Genomic DNA, 21,305 nt, shown 5'->3' on the forward strand with positions numbered 1-21,305 from the left:
TGTCCGCCCCATCCTGTTTCTTTTCCCCCGTCCGCCCCATCCTGTTTCTTTTCCCCCGTCCGCCCCATCCTGTTTCTTTTCGCCCGTCCGCCCCATCCTGTTTCTTTTCCCCCGTCCGCCCCATCCTGTTTCTTCTCGCCCACTCCCGTCCTGTTTTTTCTCCCCACCCCATCCTCGTTCTTCTCCTCCACCGCCAGCTCCATCCTGTTTCTTCTCCCCCCCCCCCATCCTGGTTCTTCTTCTCACTGCCCCATCCTGTTTCAACCCCCCTCGCCCCATCCTGTTTCTACTCTTCCCCCGCCCCATCGTTTCTCCCCCCCCCCCCCCCCCCCTCCTGTTTTTTCGCCCTATGGCTCCTTTGAGTCTTCCAGTCCCACTGCAGAGCATCCATATGCCACCTGGTGTGCTTGACCAGCAAGATGTAGAATGCCATCAATCCTAGCTCCCTCAGAATCAACCTCATTAAAATCTAGGACAGAGGCTGAAAGATCGAGAACATATACTGATGGTCCTGGACTCTTTCTTGGGGGAAAGTCACGAAACTGAACCATGTCCAGAATCACTCAGATGAAGGGGAGCATATGAGAATGAGCCAGGTGTGATTTTGGCACTTTGGTAGTTGAACCTCAAAGATGACAGGAGTTTCGTCGTAGTCTAGAGGCGTTTAAAGACTGCCTGGGCAAGCTCGCCTTCAACAGCTTGCCGTTGAGATTGGGGAAGACTAGCACCCATGAACTCCGAAGATGTACTGACACCACCACCATCACTTTCATGAACACCCATGTGGCACTAGCGAGCCCAAAAGGAGCACAGCGAACTGAAAATGCTCCTGTCCCACCTCGAACACACTGATGGGCCCACAGGTAAGGTATATAGAAATAGGCTTCCTGCATGTCTAACACCACCATCCAGTCTCCATTGTTGAGGGCATACACGACCTGGACCAGTGTGAGCATTTTGAATTTTTCCTTCCAGAGAAACGTGTTGAGAGTGTTCATGTCTAGAAAAAAGGCCGGAGACCTCTCTCCTTTTGGGCACCTGGAAGTAGTGGGATTAAAAGCCACGTCCCACGCTGGCACATACACCCTCTTCATAGCCCCTAGAGACTCTATATAGCTGCAGATTATTCCCTGACTCTCCCATTCTGTGGCTGTATTCTATTTATTAATAATGTCCCAGTTCTAGGAATGTGCACACTGGTCACTACAATTTGCTTTTAGGGCTCTGTGTCCAGGTGCGTGGACAGTCTTGAAAGAAACTGATGTCAGCACGCTGGATTGGCGCCTATGTAGGCTCTGTATGTCATTTCTGGAGCAGAATGGCTTTTGTAACGGTGCTCAGCGGTACTTCTGAAATGTTTCCAGATGCAGTCTGACGCCTTAGCAGTATTCAAAATGTGAGGTATCTGCAGGTAGAGTCTCTACCAAAAAGAGCGTTGCCGAAGGTAAGTTACTTCTTCAAGATGCATGTTTTTACTTTCTGATAGCAACAAAACACAGGTGGTTTCTTCAGTTTGTGGGAAGAAAGGCACATTGCCAGTATGCTGTACTGCCTTTCTGCTTTTGATCTTCCCCTTGGACAATTTCCAAATGCATAGTGGTAGTATCAGCCCACCTTCGTCGGCAAATGATATTCATAAACCAATAGCTAGACAGCAGCCTCATAAAGGCAAATAAATAAAACAAAGTTGAAAAAGGGCCCCCTGATAGAGACTTCTAAACACAGATTCCCCACCTTGCCTTCGAGCCTCATAGATCAGAGGGGCCCTCCAGTTGGTCTACCATCGTCCGTCAGTTCTCTACTTCGATTGTTTCCATCGACCTTACCTTGAGACCGCCTTTGTCCATGGCTTCAGCTCCACTGAACCCAATGCTGCTGTTATCCACAGCTCCATGCTCTGTGCCATGCACGACACCACCGTTGGTGTTAAGACTGATGACACTGGCATGCTAATCGACACCGATCTCTATGTCACTGACTCCGAAGGGGAACAGTAGGTACTGTCTGATTCAGAGACCCACCTAGACTACCATTCTGAGTCAGTTAAACCCCACATTACCATTAAGGGAATCATGAGGAGGATTACAACAAACAATATGTTCCTCAGTGGGACTTGAAGACCCAGTGGGCTCAGCCAGTAGTGACTACCACTCTAGTAAAGGGATGGGGGGGTGGGGGTTGGTGTTGGGTTTTAAAAATCAAATAAAAAGACTTAACTGCTGCATCGCTCCTGCTGCCAGCCTCCTCGTTGCTCCTCTGATCCCAAATGTTATGGGCTTCACTGCACAGTGTCTCAGTCCCAACCAGATGCTGCTCTAATGCTGCTATACCTAGCATAAGGGGGGTTACGTCCATAAAGGGGGCCGGGTGGGACGTGGCATAGTTTTAACAAAAAAGAAGAACCTGGCCACCAATTTTCGAGGCTGCTATTTATTTCAGCAGACTATGAAGCAATGCTGTTAGTCATTGCACCATGCTTTAACATTTTGCCAATCTTAACACGTATTTTTGTACTCATTTGAATTTTCAGTGAGGCATTCAAAGATACACAACTCATTGTTAAATGAAATAACTATGACATAAAAACTCAACACTTATAGTGAAAAACACATGAAGATTCTGAAACATAAATTCATTACAATACAAACAATTACACCAGTACACATTAAACAGTGGCGGTTCGTCCATTGGGGGCGTTGGGGCGTAGCCCCCCCGCCCGTAGCTCCCTCGGCGTTTCTAAACTTAAGTAAACTGAATCAGTTTACTTAAGTTTAAAGATGCCGAGCAGCTGAGGGAGAACCAACTGACAATCATGTCAGTCAGCATGACGTTGGACCGCCCACCCCCTTCAGAGTCTGAAGGGGGTGGGCGGTCCGGCGTCATGTTGACTGACATGATTGTGTCAGACATGGGGCAACAGGCAGCAGCACAAGTGCGCATGAGTGGGGAAGGTGAGCGGATTTTCACCCGTGCCCAGTCATGCACACTTGTGTTTGCACTGGCTTGCGCATGCCCATTAGGAGCCCCTCGGTCTCCTAATGGGCAGGCGGCGGGCGTAGCGTAAGCTGTGCCGTCGGCCAATCCTGGCGTGGACCCGTGGACCGGCTGTGAGGTAAGTTTTTTAAAAAATATTACATTTCCCCCCCCCCCCCCCCGTGCGCGACCCCCCCCCCCCCCTCTCCCCGCGACTGTGTTCTGTTGCTTGTCCCCCATTATTTAGTTATTTCTTCGTTGTATTGTTCTTATCCCTGGGCAGTTTTATTCATGGGGTAGCAAGTCCACTTCGCCGTTTGTGGTGCGAGGCCGTTATTTGCTGACTCTGAGGGTTGGCTCTGTTTGCAAGAGCATGAAAGCATAACCCTGCAACTTGAGAGATAGCACTGCAGGATAAGGACGGCTGTGTTGTTTCCCATAACCAACATGTAGGCCACATCAAATGCCCTTTTACACCTCCCTGCCCCGTGACACCACCTTTTTCGAAAACCTGAGACACCTTATATTTAATAACAATTGTGATAAGAGGACCTAACAGCCATCTTTAGGAGCTAAAGGTAGGCTTTTAAATGCATGTGTGTATGTATCAGATTTATACTACAGAGCATGGGCCGCGCTACAAAGCGCAGGGGCACTATGCAGGAGAAGGATTCCCTCACTTCATTAAGTGTATAAATAACACATTGAGCTCTCTCTAATACGTTCTATGCTTGGCTTTGTTTCTAAAAGAGAGAAACTATCCACGGGTGAGGCACTAGGTTTCTGTGGGGGTTTATATGTGCACTGGACCCTCTCCAGAGACCGTTATTAGTTAATACACCCTCGTGGATAAAACGGAAATGCCAACTCGTTTCCAATCTCCAGACTGCTTAGGGGATTATCATCAGGGCTGACACACGGTGTCATCTGTAGTTTTTAATGCGCTCTTTCCGCCTGCGTGTTCGTTAATTGAAACTTGGATTTGTTTAGGGGCTCCGATTTTGGTTTATTTTTCTCAACAAATGGGCAGTGGCGGGACGCCGTCAGTAACAACTTTGTGTAGGCCGGGACACCAGCGTGCAGTAATTAATTTGTTTCATAATCTTCATGTGTTTTTCACTATAAGTGTTATGTTTTTATGTCATAGGTATTTAATTTAACAATGAGTTGTGTATCTTTGAATGCCTCTCTGAAAATTCAAATGAGTACAAAAATACGTGTTAAGCTTGGCAAAATGTTAAAGCATGGTGCAATGACTAACAGCATTGCTTCATAGTCTACTGAAATAAATAGCAGCCTCGAAAATTGATGGCCAGGTTCTTCTTTTTTTCTAATACATAGCATAAGAACAGCTCCTGGGTGGGCCTGAGTGGGGTGGTTTAACATTCGCTCAGGCACAGGGAGTCTGCAGCTTTTTTCCAGCCTGGCTGTACAACACAGCTGGGTTGGAGAAACCCAAGTGCGCAAGTCTGTTTGTCCGGCCAAACTGACATGCGCACTTTTAAGTGCCTAACACTCCTCCCTACTGCTGATGTGACACTCCACATGGCCCCCCCTAACCTTGGCTTGGTTGACAATAAGGTGAGAAAAATAAAATGATAATAAAATGGATTTATTTTTTTATTTTTCAGTGGAAGGGACGCTCCTCCGCCACAGAGGAGGAGGCGCCCCTGGGTGCAGCATCAGGGGTACCTCTCTGACATGGTTCAGATCTTGGAGGAACTGCATAACACTTACGGTAGTGGTTAATAGATCTTGATTGAGTCTCGATTGGGTCTCTCTCTCCTAACTAGATCTAACAGTAGGCACAGATGCGTCGCTCTTGGGCGGCCATTTGGGAAAGTTGGAGATCAGAGTACTCCTGCAGAGTCTAAGCTCCACATAAACCTGTTGGAGCTTTGGGCAATTTACTTGGCATTGAAATCCTTTCTTTCTTTGATTAAGGGAAGGCTGGTGTAGGTGTTCACGGACAATACCACCGCAATGTGGTACTGCAACAAACAGGGCGGTGTGTGGTAGTGGACCCTGTGTCAAGGGGCTCCGAGCATGGCTGGAACGTCAGGGCATTTCTCTGGTGGTTCAGCATCTGGCGGGATCTCTGAATGCCAGAGCTTATGAACTCAGCTGAAGATGCTTAGCGGATCACGAATAGCTTCTTCATCCAGAGGTGATGCAAGGTCTCTTTCAGCAGTAGGGAGAGCCTTGGTTAGATCTGCTCGACACCGCCTAGAATGTGAAATGTCAGCAGTTTTGCACGCTGGAGTATCCAAGGCGACTCTCGCTCAGAGATGCTTTTCGTCTTGGGTGGAGCTCCGGCCTCTTGTACACCTTTCCACCTATACCACTCCTGCCCGAGTTCTCAAGAAGACCAGGAATTACCTGGCCCAAATCATTCTTGTGGCTCCAGATTGGGCACGGAGAGTCTGCTGTCCTGAGCTGTTGAGCATGACCGTCAGTCCTCAAGTCAAGCTGCCTCTTCGGGAGGATCCTCTGTCACAGCAACAAAGAAAGGTTCTGCACCCGAACATGCGCACACTCCACCTGCATGCATGGAGATTGAACAGCAACAGTTGACTGCTTTCGGCCATCTGCCTAAAGTCTGTTACGTCATTCTGGCAGCCAAGCATCCCTCCACCAAGTCAGTATACGCCTGCCATTGGGATAGGTTTGTGTCATGGTGTGCTTCCCACAACCTTAAACCCCTTTCTGCACCTTTATCCAAGGTTCTTTTGTTTTTCCTATGTTTGGCCCAGCAGGGTTCTACTATTGGTACTGTCAAAGGGTATCTTTCTGCAGTCCCTGCATTCCTGTGATTGCTGGACCAACCTTCTCTTTTCAAGTACCCTGTTGTAGCCAGGTTCCTTAAAGGTCTGTGCAAGTTTCTCCCCACGCCATTTATCATGCCTCAGTTGGACCTTAACCTTGTTCTCACTTTCCTAAAGTGTGCGCCATTCAAACTATTGCACAATTGCCCTCTTCAGCTACTGACCATTAAAACTGCTTTTTTAGTGGCCATTACATCAGCCAGGAGGGTCAGTGAATTGCTGGACCTCTCTGTGCACGCTCCCTACACCTCCTTTTATCCGGACAAACTGGTCGTTCAGATACGTTCCTTCCTCCCAAAGGTTGTCACTTCCTTCTGTGTAGGCCAGAGCATTACCCTGCCTACCATCTTTGCTTCGCCTCATCCCTCCAAAGAAGAGGAGAGACTCCACCGTCTTTCTTGTTCACACGAAAGAGTTCCAAGTGGATGATCAACTCTTTGTGGGTTATATCTGAGTCAAAAAAAGGAAGGCTGTGCAGAAGCGGACCACCGCGCCATGGATCGTCTTGTGCATTAGGATCTGCTACGCTTTGGCCAAGAACAGCCCCTGAGGGTTTGCGGGCTCACTCTACTAGAGCCAAGGCTGCGACCACTGCACATGAGTGCGGCGTTCCTTTCGTAGACATCTGTCAAGCGGCGACGTGGGCATCACTGCACACATTTACAAAACATTACTGCCTGGACTGACAGGTCTGTTGTAATGGGCACTTCACCCATTCGGTCCTGCAGGATTTTTTTGTTCTAATCGGGTTCGCAGACCCACCTCTGGGGAGATCTTCCTTGGGATGCTATTCTAAGGTAAGGAATCTATAGCTAGAAGTCTCTATCAGATGAACAAGTTACTTACCTTCTGTAACACCTTATCTAATAAAGAATCTATCTAGCCATAGATTCCTTACCAACCCTCCCATCCTCCCTGCTATGTGAACTGGTTAAGGTGAAAGGAACCCCCTTTTCAGGGCCTTAGTCTTTTCCACATCCAAAGTCAGTTCTCACCGTTGTTCCGTGCTCCTGACTTGGAAAGTTGCAAAAGTATCTGACTTCAGCATGCCAAGGTAGTGCCTATATAGGCTCCATTGCATGTCATTTCTGGCGCCGACCCTGCCGACTGGGAGCTGAACGACAGCACCTACTGGCCTGCATGGTTGCTGCTCGAAGATCTTCCGGATGCAGTCTAATGTCTGGGGATAATCTAAGGTACAGAATCTGTGGCTAGATGAAGGCTCTTCCAGATAAGGTGTTACCAAAGGGAAGTAACTTGTTCTTCCTGGTTCACATGACTATGTGTAGTTGGCAGTTCGCCTTTATGCATTCTTCCCAGACAGCCACACAGTAGAGGGGACAGGATGTAGGCAGTATGTTCCATCTAAGCAGTATGAGGGGCAGAGGAGCACACAGCCCCACTTTCACGTTAAAGACCATGGCTCAGCTCACACACATATTACTTCAAACTAGCCTATGGTGACTGCAGACAGACTGGGGGCAGGCAGGGAGGCAGGAAATTCCAGCCCACTTCAAAGCTGGCACCAGGTCTAAAACTAGGACCCTCAGACCCACTGTACAGTTCACTTCTGGACCTGCTGAAGGACTGTCAGAGGATTGCTTTCTGCCTGTGGCCTGCTGCGGAATTCAGTGCACTGCCCTGCTGCACCAAGAGAACTACGCTTCTACCTGAAGTCTGCCTTGCACCCTCAGAGGACTTGACTTGCTTTCATGCTTGAACCCAAGACTTCCAGAGTGACTCCAAGGTCTAGTTGGCTGGCCTCCTGATCAGAGCCTCAGGGACAGAAAAGGCTCCAACCATATTGATCCTGCACCTGGACCCAGCCTGAATGAGTCCGGACCTTCCAAGTGTTGCCCCTTCAGTCCTGGACCATTGGAAGTGGTGCTAAAGTTGCCCATATAGCCCAAATCTAGAACTTGGGACTTTTCCATCTCAAAAGTGGTTTGAGAGAGAACCGGGACCTACATGCTTGCCGATCTGCCCATGGTGCATTACCAGTGAGCATGACTTCGCAGCAGCTCCCGCTTTGTTCTTCTCTGCAGCAGCGAATACAATTCAGCGGCTCCTCGCAGGAGGGGTATCCAGCCTTGTGGAGCCATCGTCGGCTACAGCTGGTAGCTTTATCCCACTGGAGATTTTGGACTTCCGTAAAAAGAGACTATGTCTGAACATAGAAATCTTCACCGCAACTTCGCCCAGCAGCTCCATGACGATGCCTCACCCTCCTCGGACACCGCAGGCTGCTTTACCCTCTTGAACTTTACCTTCTCAGACATTTTTCTTGAAAATATGTTCTAATTCTGAAGGTGAGCGGAGACTGGGACAAAACACATTTTGTGTATCCAAGCTGCTCTCCATCGCAATCAGCCATAACGTTTGACTTTGGCCTAGTCTTGTGCAACAAGATGTCCGTGGTTGGCTATTTTATCTTTTAGGTGCTATTTTTCTTTTCACTTTAACATTTACAAATTCATAACTCTGGTACTATTGATTGTATTTTTGTCATTTTTGTGTCCAATAATTTATTAAAATGTACTCTATATTTCTAAATTGGTGTGGGATTTTTGTTTTGTTGTGTTTTGACTTTATTACTGTTTAAGTGCTGAATAAATTCTTTATACATTGCCTCTAAGTTAAGCCTGACAGCTTTTGTAAGAAGCCACCAGAGCGTTAACCACAGGTTAATTTAGTGACTTCATGTGGTTTACCCTGATGAGGATTGTTGCTGTTGCTTTGCTTGATTAGCCCCCCCCCCCACCTAACAAACAACTGCATTTCTCACAATGATCAACTTTTTGTTTCTTTCTCTGGGGCTAAGAAAGGAAAAGCATCACAAAGTGGGTTGTAATATGTCTAAAGATGTGCTATGGGCATGCAAGGAAGTAGCCCCCAAAAGGCTTGCACGCTCATTCGACCAAGGCAAATGCTGCTAGTGTTCGGTGGGCCAGTTATGGACATTTTCCAGACTGCTACATGGGTGGCCTTCCCCACATTCACCAAGCATTACTGCCTGGATAGTCAGATGCGACGGGTGTGCACTTTACCCAATCTGTCCGGCAGATTGTCCCGGTCTGAACCATTCCATTAATCCACATCCTGGGAGGTACTGCTTTGGCATCTATTCACATGATGAGAAATCTGTGGTTAGAAGTCTATCAGACGAACAAGTTTCCTACCTGCGGTAATGCCTTCTCTGGTAGAGACTCTAACCGCAGATTCCCCAGAACACTTAAACAATGTATTTAACACTACCAATCCGGTGCAAAAATCAACATGAGTGCTCTGCTGCATGTTCTAAAGCCTTTTACTAGCTAATTCTTTCCTTGTATTAAACATAAGAAAAATCCAATTGTAACCCTCCTGCAAAACTATAGTGTAATATCTAACCTGAAATTGCTGGCTAAGTTTGAACGGGGCACATCTATTACAACGCAGGCATTACATTGTAGTGCCTTTACAACGCAGTCAGTGCCACGACTGTGAGGTTACCACGAGTTCCGTTACAACGCAAGTCATTACAACGACTTGCTTTAGGGAATGCGGTGTTGGACTGATTTTAAGTCCAACACCTTCCCTACTAATACACCGACTGGAGTTGGAATAGTAATTTAAACTATTCCGAAGTCCAGTGCTTCCCTAAAGAAAGTCGTTGTAATGGTAACGACACAGTCGTGGTATTGGGTGCGTTGTTAAAGCACGCAAAGTTTTGGCATGCGTGGTAACAGATGCTATTCAAGTTGAACAATTAACGGAAAAAATTAGGACTGATCAGCTTAACATTAATAGAACTAAGGAAGAATAAAAAGGCAGCCCGTGCCTTTCCTTAGTTTGGCAACCTCATGATGCTTGGCAGTTGTCTCTCAACTCGGTTCTTTTGAACGTAGAATAAGAAAGTATTATAAATACTTAACTTTGCAACCTTTCTCCCGCATGGCGAAGACCTCGGCTGGAGAAGTTATTTATGACTTCAGATAAGGTCACTATGAAGCAGAATAAGGAATACAAGTAAGTCATTGTTTCACAAGTATCATCAGCTCTTCACTAAGCATTAGAATAGAGTAGATGCGGTAATGTAAATCACTATGAGGCAGAACCAGAAAAAAACACGAACCATTTCCTAACCTGTGCCACTTTAATTCTGGCCGGAAAGAGGAGCATGTACCTCTGTTTCAAGCTTCTGAGTCTTTTCTTGGCAAAAAAAAATATCTGCATCTAATCAAGGGAAACGCAGTTGGTCTGTATTTTTAAATTAGATAGGTCTCATATTGCCTCCTGCAGTATTGTCTGTTTCTTTAATTTAGGAGTCTAAATAGCACACTTTTCAAAAGTGCTCCTGGCAGCAGAGAAGGGACCTGGGGCTTCACCAACTTTCTCAATCAAAAAGAAAGTCGATAGGCCCCAGGTTTCATTTTATGTAGTCCCACCTCCTTCAAGAATAGCTCCAGGTTTGGTGCTCGTCTCTCCTGGATCTTTCCTCCACCTCTTCTACCCTTGCGTCTAGTCGTACTATCACCACCTGCAGGTCTTTTGCACCTGTGTCATTTCTATTATTCCATGCTTCTTCGACAGCCCAAGTCAATGTCTGTTACCTCGTGCAACTCTGCCATTGCCGGGTTGAGGTCTATGGCCTCTGAGTCAATGCTTTTGTGGGAGGCTCTAGAGTCTCTTACTGCTGCCAGTGTGTCACTTATTGACAGTTCCGTAGGAGCGTTATCCCCTGTGCTGTTGCCGCGCTGGGACTTTGTCTTGTTTTGTGTAGGACTCTTGCTTGCACTTGTGAACCTGGTATAGTTAGTTAAAATCGTGTCTGACTGTGAGGCTGCTAGTTCTTTTTCTTTCACCATCATACCCCCTTTTCAAGTCTCCCAAGGTTCCATCTCTCCCAGCCTGGTGGTTCAGTACCAGATTCTACCCGAAGGTGTCCCAGCTGCAGCCAGTTCTCCGCTGCCACATGGGAAACCACAGGCGCACGTCAGCACACGCAGTGCACATTAGGGACACCCGAGTGACCTCCGATGCTCTCTGCCATGCTACGGACACACTGGCTCATAGGGAGGTTGGCACAGTATTTCAAACATTAGCTGCCCACAATCGCTCGGCATGGCACCCCGCCTCTAATGTGAATCATTTATGTGCTGCCTTCCTCCGCACTGTCTACCTATGTGCCTCAAATGTGTTATGCATAATCAGTTTGTGCAGTGTGGTCCCCATTTTCTTTTGTCCCTCACGGGGCAGATGTGCAGTCAACCAGTCTAATTTGCAACATTCCTGGCAGTCAAATTTGACAGTCGGTATTTTAACTGTTTGTTGCACTATTCTGTGGCAGCAGTTACATGTATATTCTGTGTCAGTACCACAGCACAGTACCCCACAACATTATAACACTCACCGAGCATCTAGGCCTTCAGTCCTCTCCCTCAAATGGTCACCCTGCTTTGACTTGGCTCCGATGTCTGTGCTACTGCACAACCCGGAGGAGCATTGCACGCGCTAGATCTTACCTCTCCATGCTCAGGCCTCCAACAGCTGACAGACACACCCCATCTCAGGCATGGCTGCCAAGGTCACAGACTCCGGGACGACCCTTGCACCAGAATTCCCACTCTCTGGTCCGCAGTCTTGGTCTGCAGTACCTTTCGCATGTCCTCTACCCCTGGTCTCCACTTGCTCCTCTTTCTCACCACAAGGCCCTAATCCACCATCTTGGAAAGGTCAGTGGAGGGAGGACCACTTTACTGGGTCCCTCAAATCCCTTAAATGTCCTACTGCTACAGCTCGGCTATGATGTCTCTGTGCTATGCCACAATCCTGCGGGGGCTTGGCACCCGGCGAATCATACCTCACTGTGCTCAGCTTAAGGCCACACCCCATGTCCGGCTTGGGTGCCCAGGTTACAGGCTCAGCATGGACTTGTATACCAGAACTTACACTCTTTGGACCTTAGTGCTGGTCTGTGGCGCCCTTCACATGTACTCCGTCCTTCGCACCCCTGTCTTCGTTTGAACCTCTTTGCCTCACACCACCAGGTCCCTAAGCTGCCATCTTGGCACTGAATGTGGAGAGAAGACAGCTTTCCTGTGTCCCCCCACAAGCCACACCTTTGTCCAAGCTTGTGGAAATTGCAGCCGAAGCGCCCCCTCTCGCTTGTTCTGCCTGTTCTATATTTCCAGTACTATCAGTTTCCAGGTGAAATAGGATTTATTATGTATTTGGAGTTGGCCACTGTATGAAATGAAGAGGCCTGTGTCCTCATCGCTTAATGTTCTGCACCCCTATCCCCCCACCCACTCTGGCCAGATGAAATGTTTTTAATGAAGGCAAATGGAGGGGATTCAAATCTCCTTCTTGAATGATGACTATCAAAAAATTATGAATTGTAGCTAGCCGATAAAACTCTGAAATACATCAGGGGATCTCTTCAGTTTTAAGACCCCTTACACCCACATACTTTTGCAGGACAAACATTGCACGTTTTACATTAAGCTTGAGCGGGCAAGACTAACTTTATGAGGGTTGTTTGTTTATGTAGGCATATCACCTGTGCATAATAATATTGCATTAGAAGAAACCATTTTTGGGGTGTGTGCTCTAATTCTACAGGAACTCTCCTATAGCATCCCCGAGTGCCAGTAGTTATACACATTCACTCTGTCTTTATCATTGCAGGTTAACCGGAGCAGCCGTGCAAGTCATCTATGAACAGAAAGTTGGCAGCGGTGTCCATGCAGTGAGCACTGATCTCTGCTTCGGGATGCTTGAGGTGCTGGAGTGTCTGTGGGCCGAAGAATGTCATAGAATAGGGGCGAAGCAGAAGCCAGAATACACAGAGGTAAAAAGAATGGTGAACTAAAACAGCATTGGTGTTATTAGACATATCAGGTGTTGTTGAGACATGATGGGACCAGAGAATAATTTCCCTTTTCAGTTTCTAAATTCTTATCAATTATCAAGGAAGTGGAGTTCACATTTTAAAAGTGTGGGCCATGTTTCTGGTTGCATTTAGTTCATATTTCCATACTTAAAAGTTAAAAACACTCTTAACCTAGGAATCGAGTAGCCAGTTTTAAAATTCATTTTTAAATCAAGGAATCAGCTGTTAATGTAATTATGTTTATTGTCTTTTTATGCATTGTGCTTTTGCTTTTATGATAAATGTTTTTAATCGAATAAAGCTGAATTGAATTGAATTGAGTAGCCAGTAGAATGTAGGCTTCTTTTTTTTTTTTGCATTTTACAAGCGAACTCCAAAATCTGTTTTGCCCATACACAAAGGTCAAAACTTGCTTGCAGGAACCATAAACCTACCATCAGATAAGGGAGTTAAGCAAATTATAGGCTGACATATGACATAAAATTCTTATCCCCCTAGGTCCTGAGTTCGCTAACCATTTGGTAGAACATTTCTCCACTGAAGACCAGTGCAGACATTGGCAGACATGGAATAATGAAGTGTGAGAAGATTTGAGTGCACTATAATCATATTTGCTGTCTATGAAAGATTCAGACTGAAAAATGCCGTTTGATGATCTTAAAAAACGCCCACACATCAGGCAACATACCTTTGCTGCATAAAGGATTTAAGTACATTGAAAGAACTGGTCATTGTCGGTCAGGAATATGTCCAGGGCTTCTTGGAAATTAGTGAACTGCGAACTTTTTCGAAATAAGATTTTTGTTCAATTCCCACTCCTTCGTATTTGAAGTCCTTGTTCTCAGCAGCTTTTTGAAAGCTACGGAGCGCCACAGCTCACGTCGAAACAGAGGGCAATTGTAGTGAACACTAGTCTTTACCTCTTTGGCTGAATCGGAAGCAAACATTGCATTTTCTGATCAGTAGTTTGTAGGAGACATGCCTTTCTAAGCGGTCAATGATAAGATAGGGTGGGGATTCATTTAGTGAACAATGAGACCAACTTATTAAGTTGTGTTGGTAGAAAACGGTTTCCCTTCCCTACTAGTAGTTAGTCGTAACAAGGGCTGTTCTCCCTCTTTTCTGATGGTTACTTGAGTAGGGAATGTGTTGGCTAGAAACTGTAAATATGACAAGTCACTTAAATGTTTGAGGTTTGGTTCCTGGTAAGGGAAAAAAGAACTATCATTAAATTCTCAAAGCAAAAGTGGTTTATGATGATCTGATATTAAGAACATCTGACGTATTGGACAAGGTGGACTGTCTGATATTTCCCACCCATGTGCCCTCTGTCCCTTCTGTTCCCATCTGTAAGGTAGTAGGGCCTTTCCTGCTATAGCACCGTGGGAAAGTTACATCATTATGCTGACCCTTTGCATGCAGCATGATATGTGCATAAAACGTCATGGCACTAGCGCACCCGGGGGCAATTATAGACCAGACCCAGCACTTTCTCACAAACTTTTGTTAGAAGCTACCAGTTCAGCTCGGAAAGCTATCACTGTGAAAATAAAATAAGTGCTGTGTTTTCAAAACGAACAGTAAGGAGTTTTTCAAAAAACATTTAGGCAGAACTAAGAGCTTTTCTATTTTCTCTTACGCTGGGTATTTGGACTTTCAGCCCTTGCACAGGCACCCTTTATTAATCGTGCCCGAGTGCAAAAGATTACTGCAAATTGAAAACGGATGTGATATAGCATGTTGTGTTTTGGGACTTGTTCACGAGAGACCGACATGCCTCTAAGTATGTACCTGTGAGATATATCACATAAGGTCGTTGTATCAGAGAGAACAGCTAATTAGCTTGGGCATTTCCCTCTGTTTAATTGTTTGTTGATCTTTTTAAATTATTTAATTATTATAGGTCACAGAACCTGGGGCAGAGACCAACATCCCTTGACTCTCTAACATGTATATCCATGTTCTTACACATTTAGTGCTCGTGGATCGTTTAAAGGGAGGTTAGAGGACTGAACCAGTCATGATGAATGTCTTTAGCCTGGGCTGGGCACGGAGAGGGGCAGGCTTTCCAAATGTCTCTTTTGGCTAGAAATAAGATGTGAAATAACTTTGTTTCACATTTTTAAATCAAATATCTCTGTAAGTAGTTTTCCTACCATTAGGCACACTTAGTTAGGAATACTCATCAACGTAAAAACACCGAACCCATATTGTGATGAAATGAGGTGTATTATATAGTGTGGTTGTGAGACCTTACCATGTAATACACTACCAACCCTTCTAGGACCAGTCAGGTTTCGTTTGTCAAAACTTACGTTAACCCTGGGTAGCTGTGGCTTTGAGCAGCCAGGCTTCAACTAAAGAATAAGAGTTAAGTATTTAAAACAGCACAAAAAACATTTGAAGGCCTCTGCGACGACATAACCGCATGGTCTTCCTTGCCCCTTTCCTTATATGATAACAGACAACAATGTCTCAACGTGGAATTCAATTAAAGGACAAGTGATTTCAAAGGTGAGCTGTATGTTACAGTATCAAAGGAATGAATCCATACACAGAGGACAACAGGAGACCAAGTTAGTAGGAAAGAGTTGTATTTTCAACACATGATGAACATATTGCGTCATATGTACATATCATATAGGTTTAAAAAGCACTGCGTGACACTTAGTGAAAGTGTAACCGAAAAAATACTGTGCACAAGTGCTCGTGGAGTTTGTGACGGCGCAAGTGACACGTAAAGTGGTATATACAGCGGTGAAACGGCGCAACAAGGAGAACAATGGTATTTTGAATATGCCAAAGTTAGGGCATTTACACAGTAAATGTATGGAGATTCAAAGGACAGTAAAGCAAATGCCCATGTTTGTAAATGCGCCAACAGTAACGCTGTTGAAGTCGACGGCGTTTCGGCCCGTAACACTCAAGGCCATCATCAGGACTGGTTACACATATTTTAGACAGTGCTAGGGTAAAGAAAAACAATTCTCAAAAGCTGGACCAAAACAAGGGAGAAAAGGAGGACAGTCGTGCAGGCGGTTGTGAACACGGCAACGTATATTCTTGCTCCACTTACCATTTTCAATGAACCACCTCTTTTCTCTTACCGCAGGGGCAAAAACATAGCGGACCATCTGGTGCATGCAATCACCTGGCCCACTGCACCAAACATATCAGAATCGCTCCCCAACTCATGGAAACTACCGCCGGTGCTCGGCCACTATAGGTGCCAAAGATGTGCAGCATGCTCCTCTACAACCAACACAAAGACGTTTGAACACAATGGGTTGAAATTTGACTTACACTCCTTCACCAACTGTAGATCTCAGAACGTTGTCTACATGATAAAATGCCCCTGTGATAAAATATACATTGGCCAAACCACCCAGATGGTAAAGGACCGCATCCTACAACATCGCAGCCGCATTAGATGTGGAGTGCTAACAGCCCCCCTGGTCTCCCACTTCAAAGAAAAGAATCACAGCGAAACCGACTTCACCTGGCTGGTAATTGACAAACCGTCCATCCCACTAAGAGGCGGTGATACCCAAAGACTCCTGAATAGGTGTGAATGCCGTTGGATCTCCCGCTTTAACTCCATTGAGCAGGGCCTGAATTCCCTTGATGAATGGAACTCTACCCTTGCATGACTGTGATCCTCTGCATGATTGTGATCTACTGGTCTGCTTTTTTACAGCCGATACGTTCTCCATCCTTGCTTGTTCTCCATCCATTGTTGTCTGTTATCATGTACTGCCCCAGTCTCACTGTGGTTTATGGGCTACCTCCTGTGGTCTGATACTGCCTACTTTGAGCAACTGCTTGTTGCGAGAGGTTGTCCCCCTTGGGACTTGTTTCGATATTATTGCTTGATTTATCCTAGCTTGCCCTGTGCTGTGGCTATTTCTCCCACAGCATGGTTTCCAGGGAGACCCCTAACTACTCCGACGAATATATCCAAAAAATTCTTTCTGGACCCTCTCTTCTTTCCTCTTCTATTACTCCTATACCACCTGGTGCGACTGAATCCCGCATCTTATTGGACAGACTTGAAAGGCTTAAAAAGAAACAGATCCGTACTGATCTTCATGCACGTATGCTGACGGAATATCTCAAATCCAACGTTATCCCGCTTGGTTTACAGATTCGCAACGTCCCGGCAATCTTCACACAGGACCCCAAATTTAGATCTGGGTTTAGCCATCTGGCCACCACTTGCTCGCGACATTGGATGGTCCTGGGGATTGATACGGCCTTGGAACATAGTCGTAAGGAACTAGCAGAAATCGCTGAACTTGAAAAACTTATCCTCGAGGACTCTACCATCACCGATGCCAAGAACCTTCTAGACAAAGTGAACGATACCATCAACACCTTCAATACCTTTGAACAAAACAAGAAAATCAACAAAATTCAAAGAGACATCCGCTACTATAACAACGACCACACTTATCCATACCTAAAGGACGATTTTTACGATACACCATACCAACCCCCTAAACAACAAAGAAACTGGGGCCGCTATCGGAATCAACAACGAGTGTCATTTTCTAATTCCTCCAATACATCAGCTGAGGACTCCAGTCCAGGAGAAGGACCTAGCACCTCACGACCCCAGGCAAACCAACCACCGAGACCACAACCCCTACTGCCTGCTGGTTTTTTAGAGTCAAACCGGGGGAGGAGCAGAGGCAGACCGAGAGGCAACAACCAGTACCAATACTCCGGAGAACGTCAAACAAGGAGAAAGTTTTACCAATGGTAACTGAAAGTAACACTGAGAACTCTCCAATGACACTCCCTATCTTCAACCTCTCCCAATATAACCTTACGCCATTTGAAACCAATCTCCTTAGTAAAGGATTATCGTTTGTACCCACAGACCGAAGCAACTTCTTTGAAATCCATGAGAACTTATTGTTGTTCTTCAGACGAATCAGGCTAAAACAGTTCTTCTCGGAGAGACCCTCACGGGACCTGAACATACGTTCCCCATTTCATTTACCATCCACCTTCAATCCTCCTTCAGTCCTTATGCCCCCAGAAGTTCTCACTTTTGAAAGACGGATTCTACTTGAAATGAAGGACATTCAATCACAACATGAATTTGTCCCTTACAATCTATCCTTGGAAGAAAAACAGGCACTCCATCACCTCAGCAAAAACAAGGAATTAATCATCAAGCCCGCAGACAAAGGAGGTGGTATTGTCATACAAGATCAGACTGCATACGATAAGGAAATTCTCCGCCAACTCAACAACACGGAACACTACCGTACCCTTCCTTCTGACCCCCTCCCGGGCATAAGATCCAAGATTCTTACTCTAACCAACCAAGCCAAACTGGACAATATCATCTCTGAGAAGGAAGCTTTGTTCCTCAACAAAACCAGCCCACGGACTCCAGTAATCTATGTATTACCTAAAATACATAAAAATCAACAAAACCCACCTGGTAGACCCATAGTCTCCGGTTGTGGGTCCATCCTGGAGCCCATTGGCAAATACATTGATAGCATCCTCAAGGAATTTGTACCCAAAACGGACACTTTCGTGCGCGACAGCATGGATTTAATCAACCTGATCGAAGACACTCCTTTCATACCAGGTACCAATTTAATGGTTGGTATGGACATCGAATCGCTATACACCAACATACCCCACAGAGAAGGCCTAGAAGTTATAAGAAACATCCTTAACGCTCGACCCTCTCCCTCAAGAATACCCACTGATTTCGTGATGGCTTTATTGGAAATTGCCCTAGAAAATAACTACTTTCTGTATAAAGATACCTACTATTTACAAATCAAGGGAGTTTCCATGGGCGCATGCTTTGCACCAAATTTTGCCATCTTGTATGTACATCATCTCGAGAGCACACTGATCCTCATTGACCTCAACCCTTTCAGAAACAATATCACCTTCTGGCGTCGCTACATTGACGACATCCTCCTTGTCTGGACAGGCGACAAAACTTCTCTGTCCCACTTCATCGATTGGTTACACAATAGCCAACAACATCTCAAATTCACAGCGGACGCCAAAGAAGATAATCTTCCATTCCTAGACCTCACCTTACGAGTTGAAGATGATAAAATTGGCACTTCACTATACAGAAAACCTACAGAACGTAACACCTTGCTACTCTACTCTAGCAACCACCCACGTGGTCTACGTGACGGTCTTCCATTTGGACAATTTCTGCGGATCCGCCGCAACTGTAAATGGCGTAGAGATTTCTTCAGGGAGGCTGCTATACTCACAGCCAAACTCGTGGCCCGCGGCTATCCCAGAAAATTGGTCAATAGGGCAAGAAAACGAGCATGGTATAACCACCGTGATACCTTACTTACCCCTAAAGAAAAAAGGACAAATACTCGCATCCCATTTGTGTCCACCTTCTCACCTTCCAGCAATAAACTAGCCAAGATCATCAAATCCAACTGGAACATTCTTGCTCCACTTACCATTTTCAATGAACCACCTCTTTTCTCTTACCGCAGGGGCAAAAACATAGCGGACCATCTGGTGCATGCAATCACCTGGCCCACTGCACCAAACATATCAGAATCGCTCCCCAACTCATGGAAACTACCGCCGGTGCTCGGCCACTATAGGTGCCAAAGATGTGCAGCATGCTCCTCTACAACCAACACAAAGACGTTTGAACACAATGGGTTGAAATTTGACTTACACTCCTTCACCAACTGTAGATCTCAGAACGTTGTCTACATGATAAAATGCCCCTGTGATAAAATATACATTGGCCAAACCACCCAGATGGTAAAGGACCGCATCCTACAACATCGCAGCCGCATTAGATGTGGAGTGCTAACAGCCCCCCTGGTCTCCCACTTCAAAGAAAAGAATCACAGCGAAACCGACTTCACCTGGCTGGTAATTGACAAACCGTCCATCCCACTAAGAGGCGGTGATACCCAAAGACTCCTGAATAGGTGTGAATGCCGTTGGATCTCCCGCTTTAACTCCATTGAGCAGGGCCTGAATTCCCTTGATGAATGGAACTCTACCCTTGCATGACTGTGATCCTCTGCATGATTGTGATCTACTGGTCTGCTTTTTTACAGCCGATACGTTCTCCATCCTTGCTTTTGTAATGTGTACTTTGTACGTATCCATTTTTTCCCTTCCCCTGTGCAACCCTGCCCCCCCCCCGTCTCCTTCCCTTCCCACCCCCCTTTTTTTCCTCCCCCCCCCCTCCCTTTTCCCCCCCCCCCCTATTCATCCAGAAATGTACGTTTTGATTTTCTTGTTGTTTTTGCTTTTTATCCTTAAGTATAATGGTCACATTCTTTCACCAATTTGTTGATTGTTCTTCTGTTATCTACACATTTTCATCCTATTTCCTCCCCCTTTCCTTCCCTTCCCGTCAACCCCCCCTCCTTTCCCCCCCCCTCCCCTCTTCCTTTTTTCCCACCCCTCCCCTCTCTTTCAGCCCCCCCCCCCCCCCCCCCCCCCCCATATGTCTACCCATGATGTATTATCCATTAGACTGCCTGACAATGGCCCATGGCTTTATTGATACAATTGTATTGTAATTTTTGTGAATTCTGTATTAGTTGCTATCCGTCCAGATTTGGCCCGCTTTGGGTCTATTGAATTGACCATATTGTTTTCATTTCTAATGTCATCCTTTTACTCCTCTTTTTCTCACTCGAGCGATACACGCGTCCTTGCGGGTTATTACACACCGGTTGCCATGACTCCTTCGTCGTTCTTCTGGTGACCTTTCCGCTTCACTCCCCTTTCAGCACCACCCAGCCCATCTTCCCCTTGCACCAATCCGTGCGCGTCCTCCCACCGGCTCCTCCCCGTTGATTGGTTGACGCTCCTCGTGACCTGGAAGCACTGACCTCATAAACTCTCGCCAGTGCACTTCCGTCTTCACTCTTTGCCTGATTCATACCGGCACGCCCCCCTTCCCGGACCCCCTCTCGGTGATTCACTCGCCTTGACGATATGTAAGTAATTTCTGCTCGCGCCTTTTTCTCCCCGGAACCGTCCATCTGCCCAGTTTCTAACCTCACCTTTCCTTTCCAGCTTCTTCATTGATTGCTCTCCGCCTTTCCCCCCCCGAAGTAAGTGTCTCCCTTACTCCCTTCTTTCCCACTGTTCCCCCCTGCCTATTCCTCACACCCTGTCCTTTGTTCCCTCCAGCCTGAACTACCACGGACCCTCCCATCGTCGCGTGGTTCAGCGTTGCCGTTTCGTTCGGCTCGCCCTTTCCGAAGGAGTAAGTGTTTTGTCACTTCTATCTTCTCTGCTGTCTCCCGCCCCACGTCCTACCTGTCCTTTCCTCACCACCTACCTTTTTACCCCGTCCAGTTAGGACTTCCCCGGACACGCCTGACTCTACACAGGGTCCTGCTTTGCCGATTCACCCGGCGCGCCCCTTCCATGCGAGTAAGTTCCCTGCTCCATGTTTTGCCCCTTGTCACTTCCCGCTCTCCCTCACTGTGGCATTCCTTTACACCCCTGCTACCATCAACCTGTGCGATGTTTCCATGCATAATTCTACCACACCGCTCACCATTTCTTGACCCCGGTCTCTAGTTACTTTACCTCTGCCCACTTGGGTACACCTCATCCGATTCCCGCTCTCCCTCACTGTG

The 21,305-nt window shown here is 46.4% G+C and overlaps 1 protein-coding gene across 1 annotated transcript in view; it reads left to right on the forward strand.

Moving 5' to 3' along the window:
- The window catches only part of ATG2A (autophagy related 2A), a 2,561,659-nt gene that overhangs the window by 449,770 nt on the left and 2,090,584 nt on the right, over window positions 1-21,305 (forward strand). The window contains exon 12 of the mRNA XM_085625535.1: window positions 12,468-12,630. Coding sequence (XP_085481661.1) covers window positions 12,468-12,630 — 163 coding nt within the window. The remainder of the gene's footprint in view (window positions 1-12,467; window positions 12,631-21,305) is intronic.

This window comes from Triturus cristatus, chromosome 9, assembly GCF_964204655.1.
Source record: "Triturus cristatus chromosome 9, aTriCri1.1, whole genome shotgun sequence".
NCBI classification, from domain to species: Eukaryota; Metazoa; Chordata; class Amphibia; order Caudata; family Salamandridae; genus Triturus; species Triturus cristatus.